Raw genomic sequence first — 16634 nt, forward strand, 5'->3', positions numbered from 1 at the left:
GATGAGATCAGCAATTCCAGTTGTCAAGTTTGACATCCCGTCTGACTTGAAGTCGTGGAATGTGCCACCGGGTTTAGATGACTTGAAAGAACTTGGAGAGCCCTCGGCTAATGTGGTAGATAGGATGTTGGGAGCCATTCATTAACAAAGTCAAACTCTGACCGGGGATTTATAGGCCAACAATGACATCATATTGGAGAGTCCAGGCTTAAAGTCAAACGAGGCAGGGCAGCTGTGGGTTGAAAGAACTTGGAAAGTAATGGATTTGGGGGTGGGGGGAGGGGGAGTCAAATGAAATTCTGGAGTTAGAGGTCACAAAATCTGGGCAGTCTTAAGCTAATAAAGTCAGTAGAGACTCAAGAGTATCATGGGACCAATACTAAACTTGTGACTTTGGTACAGAGAAAAGCTTTCACACCTTAGTGCCGGTACCAAAATGATACCGAAACTAATTACAGATAACCCCAAGCCCCCGTCCCTCCCCTGGTTACTAGCTGCTTTGTCACCCCAGCACGCATACACACGCTCTGCCACACTTTACTCGACTGGGGTCAGAGACAACCCGACCGCCACACTAACCACCAGATCCACCAGGGGCTGTGAAAGGTGTATAATTTCTTAATCTAGTTTCAAGTGCGCTGATATACACATATAAGGAGGAGCGTCCCCCCTCTGAGTTTCGACAATGCGAATATACGTATATTGTAAGGAGGTGCGTCCCCCCTCGGAGTTTCAACAATGTGGATATACGTATATTGTAAGGAGGTGCGTCCCCCCTTGGAGTTTCGACAATGCAAATATACGTATATTGTAAGGAGGTGCGTCCCCCCTCGGAGTTTCAACAATGTGGATATACGTATATTGTAAGGAGGTGCGTCCCCCCTCGGAGTTTCAACAATGTGGATATACGTATATTGTAAGGAGGTGCGTCCCCCCTCGGAGTTTCAACAATGTGGATATACGTATATTGTAAGGAGGTGCGTCCCCCCTCGGAGTTTCAACAATGTGGATATACGTATATTGTAAGGAGGTGCGTCCCCCCTCGGAGTTTCAACAATGTGGATATACGTATATTGTAAGGAGGTGCGTCCCCCTTCACAGTTTCGAGAAAGTGGATATAAGCATATTATAATGAGGTGCGCTCCCCATCGGAGTTTCGGCAAAGCAGATATATGCATATTTGAAGGAGGTGCGTCCCCCCTCTGAGTTTTGATGACACAGATATACACATACTACAAGGAGGAGCGTCTCCCCTGACAGTTTCAAGAACACAGATATTTTTTTTAATTTGATTTGATATACTTTGTTAATTCCCAAGTGGAAGTTGTCTTTTTACATGACCTTTGGGGGTCAGAGTGTATAGGGTAACATACACACGTTATAAGGAGAAGTGTCCCCCCCACCACCTTGGAGTTTTCAGAATGCGGATGTATTGATATTATAAGGAGGTGCATCCCCCCTTGTTGTTTTGAGAACGTTGATATACGCATATGTGAAAAGAACAGCCTCGACACACAGAAAAGGGTTTGGGGCAGCCACCCATACATTGTCTGTGGCTGCCAGTGGCTTTGTATGACGCAGTCATGTGCATCGTTTTGAGTACTGAGTCGAACTGACCTGATTGGAAAAGATGGCGGCTTTATAAGACGGACGTGACGTTATGTCTGGGTGCCAGAACCGGAAGTGACGTCATTGGTGGGGTGTCGGGTAGGTTTTCCCGTATCTGGCCTGCAGAGATAACAGAAGCGGGATTAGTGCATCCTGCCACCCCCTGGCCAGGCGGGTAGTTACCTTGACTTGGTCCACACAGCTTCTTCCTATTCGCACATGTGTGACAGCATATTATAAGGAGTTGCATCCTCAAGTCCCCCCGCCAGAGTTTAGGGAACATGGAAATACGCATAATATAAGGAGAACCCCATTCTAAGTTTTGACAAGACGGATATACACTTATTATTTTAATTAATAATTAATTCATTTTTATTTTAATTTATTATTTGCACTTCATGTTGTTACACTGTGGATCCTGAGCTTCGCAGTTTTGTCTGTCTGTATACTTTTATATGGTTGAGATGACAATAGAGTTCGCTTTGACTTTGACTTATAGGGAGGAGCGCCCCCCTCGAAGTTCGAGAACACAGGAATACGCATATTATGATGCCAAGCATGGAGGCTTGGAGTTCTTTTTAGCTTGCTACTATAAAAAAATTGTCTCATGAAGCAACTCCAAGCCAGAGACAGAACGGGCTATGATTATCCAGACACCGGTAGACATCGCCGAGAGTGAGCAGAATGCCACACAACGCCATACTAACTCCAGCTACACATGTTAGCCAACTCAAATCTCAATGTAAAACTAGCTAGAAAAGGAAAAGCACAGCGGGCAGGCTGCACATTCGCAGTTCAGACCGGCGACTGCAAACGAAGCAAAGCGTAGATTCATACCCACCGTGAACGCAGTAACAGGAGAGAAGGAAGAGGGCTTCCGCAGGACTGAAGCAGGGGTGATCTAAGCAATCGCCAATGGCATTCATATAGAAAGTTAAATTCGGAAAGAGTAGTCAAATCAGAAGAAGGTGAAGGTGAAAAAGTCCAAAGGGAAAAAATAAAACAAATCAAAAACGACGACATCGGTGAGAAGCGGCAGCCGAAACGCACACACCGTACTCTCAACCAGAAGCGGTGTGAAGGAGCTCCGCGTCAGTAGCCTCAGATGTAGCTGGTATAGTTCCATTTTCAAAAACTGGTTTGGTAGCACAAAACACTACTCTGTAGTCACACGTTAAGAAAGTCCAAAGAGGTTTTGGAATCCGATTCAACACAGGCCAGGGAGTCACGGGTTAACAGAGTCACTTGACTACAACGTGACAAAAGGCGGAGGAGATTCGTGACAGAAGGGGTCGGAGTAGCCATTGCACTAACTAAACATCAAGAGCAGGGGGAGCCAACAAGATAGGATAGATGAGATCTGACAAAAGACCACAGCATATGGAAAGATTAAAGCCGGCAGAATCGGCGATGTGAGAGGATGAGGGTCTACAGAATAATAAGAAAGGGGGTCCATGTGGTGGGTGCGACAACACCCTAAAAAAAAAAATTAGCCCATGCTCCCAGTCTCTCCTCTCTAGTAAAATAAATGGAGCCTGAACAGCAGATGGTTAACAGTATCAGAGTTGGGTTAATTTGCAGGAGAAAATGGGGTTAAGAACACCATTAAAGTTGGGGATTAGGATCAACAAAGGGGTCACATGAGGCATCAGAGCCCAGGATGGAGGACTGCTGTCCTCTCCGGCATGTGGAGCAACCAGTTAAGACTCCATGTGTGACGTCAAGAGAGCTGGCAGGCTGAGCTCCGCTTTGTTATCAGAAAGAAAGGAAGAAAAAGAAAAACCAGTCTGACCTGACTGTGTGCACTTTGGTTTCTACTCATCACAACTTCCTTGCGAGAAAGCGCAGCAGGTGTCAGTCTGTGCCAGCCACTGCCGCTGCCAGCGTAGGGGCAAAACAGAACTGCTGAGTGGGAAGGAAAGAAAATAAATAGAAAAACGGGGGAATTACCCAGGTCACTGTGCCCTTTGTTTCACTGATTTGTCCCTGAGACGAACAAACAGATGGTGGGGAGGGCATACAATCCTTTCATAATCCCCCCCCACCACGCCCACAGACAGCAGCCACCCCCACTGCTCCATTACACCCAACAGCTGTCCCCTATTGTTTCTCGTCTACAGCAGGTAGCCTTGTGGCCCCTCTGGTTGTGTCAGACAAGCTGCAGTCGTCCAAAATGCCAGGTCCTTATTCTGCGCCTGGCACCTCCATTGCATGGCTCTTCCAGTGGCTGGAGCTTGTAGTACCACACCACAGGAATGCCTGTTAAGAAGATGCTTGGCACCTCCTTGACTGCTCGGTCTGCACCTCCACGTGCCCAGTACTGGCTGGTAGGCTGAGAATGACAGGAATGAATTGGTGGCATCACCTGGCATACTGGCACAGCTTTATTAGCTCTTCCTTGCCTTCAGACTATTAAAATGGCACCCCCCCCCTCCAAGCAAATGGGGCATACATCCATTGGGACCTCTGCATGGCAGTCAACAACTACCAGCCTGTGAGGCTGGGCACAGCTGTATTAATTCATTGCACTTACAGCTAATTTCTGTGGGTGCATTCAGTGGGCACAAACCTATTACTGTATATCTTATAGATACCCGCTGAGTAGACAGTTGGCATGGCAAGTGGGCATGTCTTCTTTTTTTTGCTGTTTCACATTGTCATTGGCAGCGGCACTTGTGACCCTAAGGGACAATGGCAGCCAGCAACAAAACTCGTTTAATTGGCTGTGCTCGCTTGTGTTTTCAAACAATTTGAGGAATTGCAGACACCGCTAACTGCTTGTAGTCTATATCTATATATCTATATCAGGAATGCATGGAGCACCAGTCATTAGGCTGACCAGAACAGCGCTGAACGGCATTTGGATTTTTTGCACCCGGTGTGAGTGGCGCACGTCAGCGCTAAATATGACAAAGCCACCAAGGAAGACCACTCCTTTTAAACCTTGGGGGAAGAAGCCAGCAGTCTGGTGTCCCAGTTTCAAAGAGGGTTGCAGAGTCCTGCTGCAGACGGGACACATCTGGGTGTAGACAAAGGATTTTTTTTTTTTTTTTAAGTTGTCTGTCAGCAAACCCCTTGGCCCTGCCCCCGGATGGGCAGTCTGAATTGTGCCCTGTGTACCGTCTGCGTGTTCTGTCCGTGTTATTGTGGCTTGGCCTTCTACACCTCAAAGCCATTCAATTCTAAACCTAAACTGTTGCTTTTTCAACTTTGGCAACTCATAGCCAGTAGATGTTCCTGAACAGTGCGTGTGTGGCTGCAATGCTCTCACTTCACATAGCTTTTAAATCTCCAGGGCTCTGTTTTGTCAGATGATGGCCTGTCAGAGGATATCACAGGTCTGATGCCAATCACCAGACCAGACCATTCTTCTTGGCCCCACCTGAATTCTTGTACCAAAAATGACAACGGTGCTTTTTATATACTCCTATTATATAGTGCCTTTATTGTATTGTTCTATTTAATATAGTGCCTTTCATATCTAGTGTAGATATAATAGATGGCCTGGCAGCCCGACTGGGATGGAGTCAAGCCGGCTGAAATGGAAGGAGGTGGAAGGACAGGTTGGGTTGTTTTCTGGCACCTTTCCCAGTCGGAAGGCCATAACGAAAGGACAGAGAGCGCCTGCTTCCTGAGGCCCTGTATGCCCCCTATATACAGGGTGACAGGACCCCTCTGGCAGAACTCCCATTTCTACACCCACAGGGCATATTGGGAGCTGCAGTCCTGATGGACAGCCCTGTTGGGGTACATGGGTGGGCAGCAAGGGTGACACTGCAGACAAATGTTAATCCCTACTTTGGGGGGTCTTCCACCTGCCCCTGAAGTACTCCTGGATCCAGAGGCCACCTCAACTGCATCTGGGAGTCTCCCTGAGTCGGGAGGAAGAGGACTGAGGAGTGGAAGGAGATGGGAAGTCACAGAATTGTACAGTGTGGACAAACTGAAGAAGCCTGTCAAGGTATTGTGATAAAAGAAAATAACTTTTAACTTGAGACTGTGTTTGGGACGCCCCTAGAGCTCACACTACTTATGTATCTATTTCATTTGTCTAATGTAGCGTCTATTTAGTTATCTAATTTATAGTGGTTTTCCTATCCATCTATTATATGACAATGACAATAAAGATCTATCTATCTATCTATCTATATGATAGCATTCTCAACTATAGTACCTTTCTGATCTGTTTTATGTAGCACCTTTTCCATATGTCCACTCTATAATGGTTTTCCTGTCTCTATTTTAAAGCTTATCTATCTATCTATCTATCTATCTATCTATCTATCTATCTATCTATCTGTCTGTCTGTCTGTCTGTCTGTCTGTCTGTCTGTCTGTCTGTCTGTCTGTCTGTCTGTCTGTCTGTCTGTTGTGCCTTACATGTCTAATTATTTGTCAGTTATATTGCAGCTTTCCCATCAGTCAATCTTTTTCTCTCTAATATAGTGCCTTTCATACTTACTTGTCTATCTATATTTCTATTGTGCCTTATATATCTAGTTATTTATCTTCTGTAATATGGCCTTCCAATCTATCTATTATATAGTGCCTTTCATATCTATCTAGCTGTCCTATATTGCCACACATACCTATTTTATCTTTTTATTTCCATCCTAATTCCTAGTTTATTTGCTCTATCCCTCGTTTTGATGCGGAGCTCTCAATTAGAAAGCTGGCTCATCTGTCTTGATCTTTTCTGAGCTTGGACCAACATATAATTCAGACTTTATCTGTGACACTCCATTACCTTTGCACTCCTTACTACGTGCATTCTTCCTTTATGGATTCCATTATAAATGAGGGGGCTTCTCGCTGCATTTAATATAACAATGATGGTTCAGATGTTCATGCCAAGAGGAGCTACCTCAGTGCTTTAATTCAGAAACCTGCAGTAAAGGTCGCAATCATAAGTCCGAAGTGAGAGTGTGTAACTCCAGGCTTAATGGCTACCAACTCAAGTTAAAGCTGATTTTACAACCCCGCTTTAGGTAGTTAGAATGCTCTGTGATTTAGTCTCTGCTTTCACCTTGGAGGACATATTAATGCTTCACGTCACACCATACAGCACAGTCCCTGGAGGAGGTTGAGCCTTCACCTCTGGGGCCTTCTTGCTGTAAATAGGAGCGACGCCTGTTTGCTCTTGGCGTTCAGTCTTCGGAATTTGGCACTGTCCTCCTATTTGAGCTCTGTTCTTTCTTTTCTTTTGTCTTGACTATTGTTGGGTTTCATCTCTTTAGACTTCCACAGCCACATGATCTTAGCCAAGCCCTTAAGGACCTGAAACGCTGTAAGAACTCCAAACGTGACTTCATGCATCTACACACAGGACTAGAGAATACGGCATACACGAGTGTTAGGCATGAAAAAACAAATGTCATGTGTGTACCGTAATACACTGATTACAAGCATGTCATGTTTCCTAGTGGCTTATCGTTTAGTTCATTATAAATTATCTATCTATCTATCTATCATATAGTGCCTTTCATATCTATCTATCTATCTATCTATCATATAGTGCCTTTCATATCTATCTATCTATCTATCATATAGTGCCTTTCACATCTATCTATCTATCTATTCTTCTCCACGGCCATTTGGTCTTAGCTGACCACAAAGAACCTGACATGCTAGAAGACCTCCAAACACGACATTATGCTACTTTTAAAAAGGATCCATTTTAGTGCTTAGTGGTTAAGGCTTTGGACTGTTAGCAGCTGCACGGGTTTGCTCCGCCACGTTGTATTAACCTGACATGCTTTGTATTCTATCTGTAAAGCACATAGAGGGGGGCTGGTCTTCACTATGAAAGGCAATATACCTTGGGACAAAAAGTATTTAGTCAGCCACCAATTGTGCAAGTTCTCTCACTTAAAAAGATGAGAGAGGCCTGTAATTTTCATCATAGGTATACCTCAACTATGAGAGACAAAATGAGAAAAAAAAAATCCAGAAAATCACATTGTCTGATTTTTGAAGAATTTATTTGCAAATTATGGTGGAAAAAAAGTATTTGGTCAATAACAAAAGTTCATCTCAATACTTTGTTATATACCCTTTGTTGGCAATGACAGAGGTCAAACGTTTTCTGTAAGTCTTCACAAGGTTTTCACACACCGTTGCTGGTATTTTGGCCCATTCCTCCATGCAGATCTCCTCTAGAGCAGTGATGTTTTGGGGCTGTCGCTGGGCAACACAGACTTTCAACTCCCTCCAAAGATTTTCTATGGGGTTGAGATCTGGAGACTGGCTAGGCCACTCCAGGACCTTGAAATGCTTCTTACGAAGCCACTCCTTCATTACCCGGGTGGTGTGTTTGGGATCATTGTCATGCTGAAAGACCCAGCCACGTTTCATCTTCAATGCCCTTGCTGATGGAAGGAGGTTTTCACTCAAAATCTGACGATACATGGCCCCATTCATTCTTTCCTTTACACGGATCAGTCGTCCTGGTCCCTTTGCAGAAAAACAGCCCCAAAGCATGATGTTTCCACCCCCATGCTTTACAGTAGGTATGGTGTTCTTTGGATGCAACTCAGCATTCTTTCTCCTCCAAACACGACAAGTAGAGTTTTTACCAAAAAGTTCAATTTTGGTTTCATTCCTCTTCTGGATCATCCAAATGCTCTCTAGCAAACTTCAGACGGGCCTGCACATGTACTGGCTTAAGCAGGGGGACACGTCTGGCATTCCAGGATTTGAGTACCTGGCGGCGTAGTGTGTTACTGATGGTAGCCTTTGTTACTTTGGTCCCAGCTCTCTGCAGGTCATTCACTAGGTCCCCCCGTGTGGTTCTGGGATTTTTGCTCACCGTTCTTCTGATCATTTTGACCCCACGGGGTGAGATCTTGCGTGGAGCCCCAGATCGAGGGAGATTATCAGTGGTCTTGTATGTCTTCCATTTTCTAATAATTGCTCCCACAGTTGATTTCTTCACACCAAGCTGCTTACCTATTGCAGATTCAGTCTTCCCAGCCTGGTGCAGGTCTACAGTTTTGTTTCTGGTGTCCTTTGACAGCTCTTTGGCCTTGGCCATAGTGGAGTTTGGAGTGTGACTGTTTGAGGTTGTGGACAGGTGTCTTTTATATTGATAACGAGTTCAAACAGGTGCCATTAATACAGGTAACGAGTGGAGGACAGAGGAGCCTCTTACAGAAGAAGTTACAGGTCTGTGAGAGCCAGAAATCTTGCTTGTTTGTAGGTGACCAAATGCTTATTTTCCACCATAATTTGCAAATAAATTCTTTAAAATCAGACAATGTGATTTTTTTCTCATTTTGTCTCTCATAGTTGAGGTATATCTATGATGAAGATTACAGGCCTCTCTCATCTTTTTAAGTGGGAGAACTTGCACAATTGGTGGCTGACTAAATACTTTTTTGCCCCACGGTATAACACACACACACACAAAAGGCTCAGTCGACCCTGAGGAAGCCCCTTAACCTGTTAGTACTCCGGCTGTGGAGCTCCATCTTTAGATAGATAGATAGATAGATACTTTTATTAATCCCAAGGGGAAATTCACAATAAAAAAGAGAAAAATAAAAGTAGAAAAATAAAGTCGTACACGGAGCTGCTGAAAAGGCTGCCACTCTCGGCGGCGCCTGAGTCAAGCAAGATTGAACTATTAACAGCACGGGCCGACCCAAGGTGCTTTACGAAACTCTCAAATAAGCAGAGTGATCATTACTGTAAAATCAACACCACCGGCAGATAGGCTGATATATTGGGACAAGCCATTAACATGAGATGTAAAATAAAGATGAAAGAGGTTTACGAGAGGATCAAATAAACAGAATAATCATGAAGCCCTGTTGTTGTTTCTCTTAAGTTATTTATGTATTTATTACTTATTACATATTTAGTCATTTTATCATAATACATACTATTGCAGTCATTTAACATAATGATTTTTATTGCTATTTATAAAGTATATGTATATTGATATTGTCCTTGGAGTTTAGAAACTAAGCATTCCACTACATACTGTACTGTATGAATAACTTATGACACATAAAATTTGATTTGACTATAAAAATCAATATAACGGATAGATATGAAAGACACAATACATAGATAGATAGATAGAAAAGGCACTATATAATAGATAGATAGATAATTGTATAAGAATCAACCAGTAAAATGTAATTTAAAATAAAGATGACAGAGGCAGTGTGGCCTGATGGCTTGGGTGTTGGGAATGTAAAACAAAAGCATGTGGGTTCAGTCTCCCATCACTGACACCCTGTAACACCCTCAAGAAATCACGCGGCCTGCCTGGTCACATCGTGGTCATGTCACTTCCTAACCCTCTTGATCCAGACTAGTCTCACAGGGGGTACTGGAGCCTATCCCATCTAGTATAGGGTACAAGGCAGGAACAAACCCTGGACAAGGCGCCAGTCAATCGCAGGGCAAACACAAACACACATGCCAAACACCCATTAGGGCTAATTTAGCGTCACCACTTCACCTAACCCGCATATCTTTGAGTAGTAGAAGGAAACCCACACAGACACGGGGAGAACTCGCAAGCTCCTGGAGGACCCGGGACACAAACCTGGGTCTCCTTAGTGTGAGACAGCAGTGCTACCACTGTGCTGCCATCAAGTAGTGGTGCACTGAACAAATTATCAGGAGAAAGGCGCTATATATCCATCAAGTTTGCCAGTTCAATCCCTGAATCTTCAGAGCTCACACTGTAGAAGCAAACTGAAAACATTTAGTAAGTGGCTTTGGACAAAAGCATTTTTATTATTATTATTATTATTAGTCAGTCATTTTACAACCCGCTATATCCTAACACAGGGTCACGGGGGGTCTGCTGGAGCCAATCCCAGCCAACACAGGGTGCAAGGCAGGAACAAACCCCGGGCAGGGCGCCAGCCCACCGCAGGACACACACAAACACACACACACACACCAAGCACACACTAGAGACAATTTAGGATCACCAATGCACCTAACCTGCATGTCTTTGGACTGTGGGAGGAAACCCATGCAGACACGGGGAGAACATGCAAACTCCTCACAGGGAGGACCTGGGAAGCAAACCCAGGCCTCCTTACTGTGAGGCAGCAGCGCTACCACTGCGCCACCGTGCAGCCCTTATTATTATTAGTTATTATTATTGCCAGGTAATGCGGCATAGTGGTTAAAGACTAAAGGCTCAAACCCTGAGGTTGTGGGTTCAAATCCTGCAACTGACACTCTGTGACCCTGAGCAAGTCACTTCACATGCTAGTGCGCCATTTGGAAAAAGAAAAGAAATTAAACCAAAAGTTGTAAGTCACCTTGGATAAAGGTGTCTACCTAATAATAAAAGCATGACTTAAGTGAATATATACAATGCACAGTATATTCACATGTTTACATCTACATATAATGTAACCATATCGCATTATATTACAGTAGTACATTTTTATTTTCTAGTTTTGAAAATTCCCCCAGACTAAACAAAAGTCCACCTAAAGTAAATTTCCTGTGTATTGTTTTCTTTATCTTTGACATTTGAGCTCCGCTTAGCTTTGACGAGGTTGTTCTCCTATTGTCACCTATTATGTAGTACAGATTATGATTTCACTGTTAATAAGGATACAGGAAAAAGTAGGGTAACATGACACCTTTTATTGGCTAACTAAATAGATTACAAATGCAAGCTTTCATGCATGATGAAAGGGCCTTAGCTGCCTCGAAAACTTGCATTTGTAATCTATTTAGTTAGCCAATAAAAGGTGTCATTTCACCTTACTTTTTCCTGTATCAATCTATGGCTAACACGGTACAACACTCTACTGCTATGTTAATAAGGATCTCATTCTAAAGTTTGACGTCAGCATATCTAACCTCTCTGGTGTGTATTCTTATTATTTGTATTTGTCATACACTTGATGTTTCCTTTTATTGATTTAATTTAGTAGCCGGATCGTCCCCTCCACCCCCCAACTGCTTTTTCTTGTTTCGGTTTACCATACGACATTCGCTGTCCCCTTCTAAAATATCTGGCACTCTTTTTTTTTGTTTGATTTTGGTCGGTTCAGCCTTTGTTCGCGAGGTCGCCAGACTGTCACTCATTTTGTTTTCACTTTGACTAACCTTTTCGATGAAGCCTTCAAAGTAGCTGGGAGGCAAGGACGACTTCTTGGCGGGTGACATCGCTTCGGTTTCTCTGCACAGTCCGGTAACGCCGCGATTCGTTGATTCCGGTGGTTCTGAGCCGAAAACGTCAGGCGCGTTAGTAAAGCGCTAAGGGGTGTGACTTTTTAGACACGCCCCCTGATGGACACGCCCCCGGGGCACCTGTCAGACGATCAACGGAGCGAGCGGGCGTAACTTAACTGGAGGCATCTTGCCGCTGCGGCTTGACTTCGTGAAGAAATTTATGTTTAATAAATGGACAAAGAGTGAATGGACGTGATTAAGCCATCCAAGAGGACTTTTATGAGAGGTTCACTGCTGGCCCACTGACTTCATACCGACCGATATCCTTTTTCGTGAGTGTTAACTGTGGGCTCTGGGGAAGTTTGTTGCCCACTTCATTGTGTTGCATATTTCAACAAATGCGGGGTAAACCTGCATTATGAAGGATTATTTTGTTTATGCCTAAATTATTAGACGTTGCTGGCATTATTGAGGGTATCCCAGAAGCCCAACAGACGAGTAATTTATTTTTAAGTGTCCCAACTCCCTTTATTTTGTAATGCCCCCCTCGCCGGTTATGTTTTTTCGTGGACTGTTCTTTAGCTTTGACCTGAGATGCTGGCATTGCTAAACTGAGATTTGCCTAAACACAAGATGTTGGATTAAAGCAAATGATCTCTTGTCACCAGGCATGAGCTTCATTTTGAAGAAGGGCTTTTTTGAAAGGTTTGATCCTATAAATCTATTATCTTTGATTTTTTTTTTTTGCATGTGATAAGATTTTTCATTGAAATACATGAGGCAACATCTTAAAGACAAAAATGACGCGTTTTAACAAGCATTAAGATAACCCCGACCCAACTGTGCCATGTTCTAAATTGAAAACAGCAATGAAGACAGCAGAGGAGCCCATGAGATGAGGGATGCAAGCGAGAGCCGAGCTCAGCATCGACCCCATTAAGGAGATGAAAAGCTAAGGCTGCGTTCACCCAACTACGGGTGGGTTCGTTTTAAAATGGTAGATTTTCATCTATGTGTTCGCCTTTTGTCCACACTACCCCTGGGGCAACGTTTTTAACACCCGAAGAAGACGCAGACTCCAGAACCGTGTACTCTTCTTAAAGCGCTGGCTCCGTGTTGCAGTGTGGGTGAGTGAAAATGGTGAGATTTGACAGTGCAGACTCTACTCGCAGTCTGATTGGTTTGTGCTTATCACGTGACTCTTCCCGGATTGGATCCTGCTCGCTACAATGTCTCACTTCTGATTGGTCACCCTTCCTGGAAGATAAGCATATTCCAACATTGGCGACACAGAGGAGTTGTTTTCCATGGCGCTTGCTGTCTTGCTTATTCAATGGAGGTTAAGTAGTCTTCCATTCACTGCCTTCCAGTATTATGTTTTTTTTTTATTACATTTTAAGGGCTGAAAATCCCAGGGGTATGTTGTTAAGTTCCGTTTAAGTGCCATTGCAGTACTGAGATATAATTAACACCGATCCCTCCACCATATAAATGACACCTTCCTAAACGAAAGGACACGCTCATTTGGTCCGTGACGTTCAATATGACCTGCTACGTGTGGAGAAAAAAAAACAAAAAACACCAAAGTCAGGCGCACAGTCATAGAATAAAAGTCAGAAATGCACACTTGAACAGCTTAGCACGGTGCCACTCGGCGGACTGATTAACAAGACTGTAGGTATAGGCAGCCCCTCCCTATACACCCCATGCCAATGTGTCTATACTGTGGTAATGCAGTAAGGATGGCAGCGGGCAGACATGTTCTGGACAGTCACTCACATAAACGCAAGGCGCTTTAAAGTTAATAAAGCTGGATCCATATGGCCGCTGGGCTCTTGGATTTTTTTTTTTCTAATCATAGTCTGAAAAATCCATTTAATTTGGAAATTTAACCAATGACAGATTTTTTTTATTGCTTTCTCGTATACAATGTGTAGGGAAAGTACTGTATTGTAATTGTCCAATAATTAGACCTTGAAATTTTGATGAATCTCAAGGTTTTAGACCTTGCTGAGTCCGAAAATGCCATTTCTGGAATAATGTCTGTGTGTGAACACGATAACTTGAGTTCGCTTGTACTTGGGTCAGCCACATTTTGCATACAAGTATTAGGTACAAAACGTAGATTTCTATCAACTTTTGGGCTATTTCCGCTAACTGGAAGGGGGGGGGGGGCGATCATCACTAATGAAAACATGTGCAAAGTCCTCCAAACCTGTACAAAAAAAAAAAAATCGGGAGTGGTCTCCCCTCAACTTTCTTGTGTACTCAGATATGGGGATGGATATTTGAGGAGTAAACCACAAGACAATGATTATATTGTTATATTATGTACATTAAAGAACCATCAACAACAAATCAAATTAATGATATATTGAACAATCATTATAAAATTAAAGTTGAATAAACTGGACTCTGCAGCTGCATGAATAAAAGGTAAAGTACTTCACTGCCGGTTAGCAGAAATGGCCCAAAAGTTGACAGAAATCTGTTGTGGACCTACAGTAATACTTGTATGCAAAATGTGGCTGACCCAAGTGCAAGCGAACTCAAGTTATCGTGTTTACACACACAGACAGACATAATTCCAATAATGGTATTTTCAGACTCAAGGAGGCCTAAAACGTTGAGATTCATCAAAATCTCAAAATTGAATTTTTGGAGGGGTCCAATACTTTCCCTTGTAACAAGAATAAAAAAAGCAAAAATGTCCAGCGGATGTTATGAAACAGCAATGAAAAAACGATCAAAAACCAGAGCATCTGACAATATGCAGTTGAAAGATGGCTTTATTTATACAGAAAAATGGTGATTTGATGTGATGTGGCAGGAAATGACACCACAGACTGTTGGATGACGTCATCGAGTAGGGACCGGAAGTGATGTCATCAGAGGGAGACGGAAGTGACGTCATTCTTGGGAGGGCAGAAGTGACCTCATCATCAGGAGCTGGAAGCAGAAGTGACGTTGGGCGGCCATTTTGTGAACCCGGAAGTGGTGCAGGTGAGTAAACGGGATCGTTATTTCGCTTCTTTGGTTCTGATGAGAGAGAGAGAGACGTTAGCACCATAAATCAACCCTTCATCTCGCGAGGTTTCACTCGCCTCATGGATTGTTGACTGCCTCCTAAGCGCACGTGTGTGACACCCTATACTTCGCATACGAAAAAGTCAGGGAGGTCTAAAACGTTGAGACTCATCAAAATCTCGATGTCGAATCTTCGGCCGATTCCAGTACTTTCCCTATACTTCATACATGAGAAAGTGAAAAGGAGCTCTTAGATGAGCGTTTCGCAGACTTAGTCAGCACTTTGGTGGCATCTCCAAGCTGCTTCACCCCTTTACCCACCCCTCTCTGCCTCCTACCCATTGGTCCTGAGAGACTCGCTGGCGACTGCATACCCAGGCAGATGGACCCTGGCAGCCTGGAGACCACATCTGAAGTGCTGTGTGTGCAACATACAGTAGCGATGACAGAGCTGCTTTCCTGCCCTCCTCATGGCACATCTCGACCCCCTGCAGAGTTTGACCCCCTCAGGTTCAGACCCAGGTGGGCTACACTATTATATCCATAGCTGTCATGGCGCACCAGTATGCCGTGGCACACTGGGTAGAGCGTGGCGTGTACTGTACTGTTAGGTTTTCACAGATCAGTGGCATTACCTTCCATTGCAGACCACTGGCCTGCCTCTGCGGAGCAAAAAAAAAAACAAAAACCAGCAAACACTTCACCTGAGCTCAATTTCGAGCTTCATGGCAAAGGCTGTGAATACTTATGTACATGTGCTTTCTCAATTTTTTTATTTTTAATAAATTTGCAAAAACCTCAAGTAAACTTTTTTCGCGTTGTCATTATGGAGTGTTGTGTGCAGAATTCTGAGGAAAAAAATGAATTTAATTCATTTACTTGAGTAACTTTTTAAAAAAATTTTACTTCTAAGAGTAGTTTTACTGCACCATACCTTTTACTTTTACTTGAGTACATTTGTGAAGAAGAAATGCTACTCTTACTCCGCTATATTGGGCAACACTCGAATGGTTACTTTTTTTCCCATTAGATACGCTATATTTTTGCCAGAGAGAAGCCACCAGTGGATCTACTGCATGACTGTTTCACCAATCAGACATAGCAACAATAATCACATGACTCCGTTTCACAAATCAGACATAGCCATGCAGTCACATGACCACACACAAACTATGGCGGCATAGTGGCACAAACTCCTCACAAGCAGTGGACAGGGAAAGAGAGAACACAAGTGGAACCTCGGTTTGCGAGCAGAATTCGTTCCGTAAACGTGCTCGCAGTCCAAAGCACTCGTATATCAAAGTGAATTTCCCCATAAGAAATAATGGAAACTCAGATGATTCGTTCCACAACCCAAAACTATTCATATAAAAATGATTAATTAATACAAAATATAAAGTAAAAATACATAAAACAAATTAACCTTCACTTTACCTTTGAAAAGAATCATGGCTGGTGTGAGTGAGTTTCTAAACTCTTGTGAGATTGCACCCAACGGGACGACACGGTGAAGAGCGTCCCAAAGCAATCGCAGTCTCCCAGCGCTGTAGCAGTTCGCCGTAAAAGCGAATCCAAAAAGATCGCGGTCATGCTATAAGCGCCTGCTGTTGATGGGTGATACAAGAAACATTATAAATGCGCAGGACCCTGCCTGACTGCTGTGTCTGTGTATAGGAGAGCGGTAGATCCCACTACAATAAATAACCGCGCTGTTGCTGTTTCAAGCTGAATAAAGATGGTGTCACTAAAGTGTTGCGACTCCGCTTCATGTTTTGGCCCAGCCAGAGCCCTGACTTAAACCCAATTGAGCATCTCTGGAGAGACCTAAAAATGGCTGTCCAC

At 43.6% G+C, this 16634-nt stretch overlaps 1 protein-coding gene across 3 annotated transcripts in view; it reads right to left on the reverse strand.

The window, feature by feature from the left end:
- The window catches only part of LOC114662812 (signal-transducing adaptor protein 2-like), a 38934-nt gene extending 27109 nt beyond the window's left edge, over positions 1 to 11825 (reverse strand). For 2 of the 3 annotated variants that reach the window (XM_051935307.1, XM_051935305.1), the window contains exon 1: positions 11700 to 11825. In XM_051935307.1, the coding sequence (XP_051791267.1) occupies positions 11700 to 11759 (60 nt within the window). In that variant the 5' untranslated portion in view covers positions 11760 to 11825. The remainder of the gene's footprint in view (positions 1 to 11699) is intronic. The other variant, XM_051935306.1, reaches the window with a different exon arrangement.
- Positions 11826 to 16634: the final 4809 nt, after the last annotated feature.

This window comes from Erpetoichthys calabaricus, chromosome 12 (assembly GCF_900747795.2).
Source record: "Erpetoichthys calabaricus chromosome 12, fErpCal1.3, whole genome shotgun sequence".
Lineage (NCBI taxonomy): Eukaryota > Metazoa > Chordata > Cladistia > Polypteriformes > Polypteridae > Erpetoichthys > Erpetoichthys calabaricus.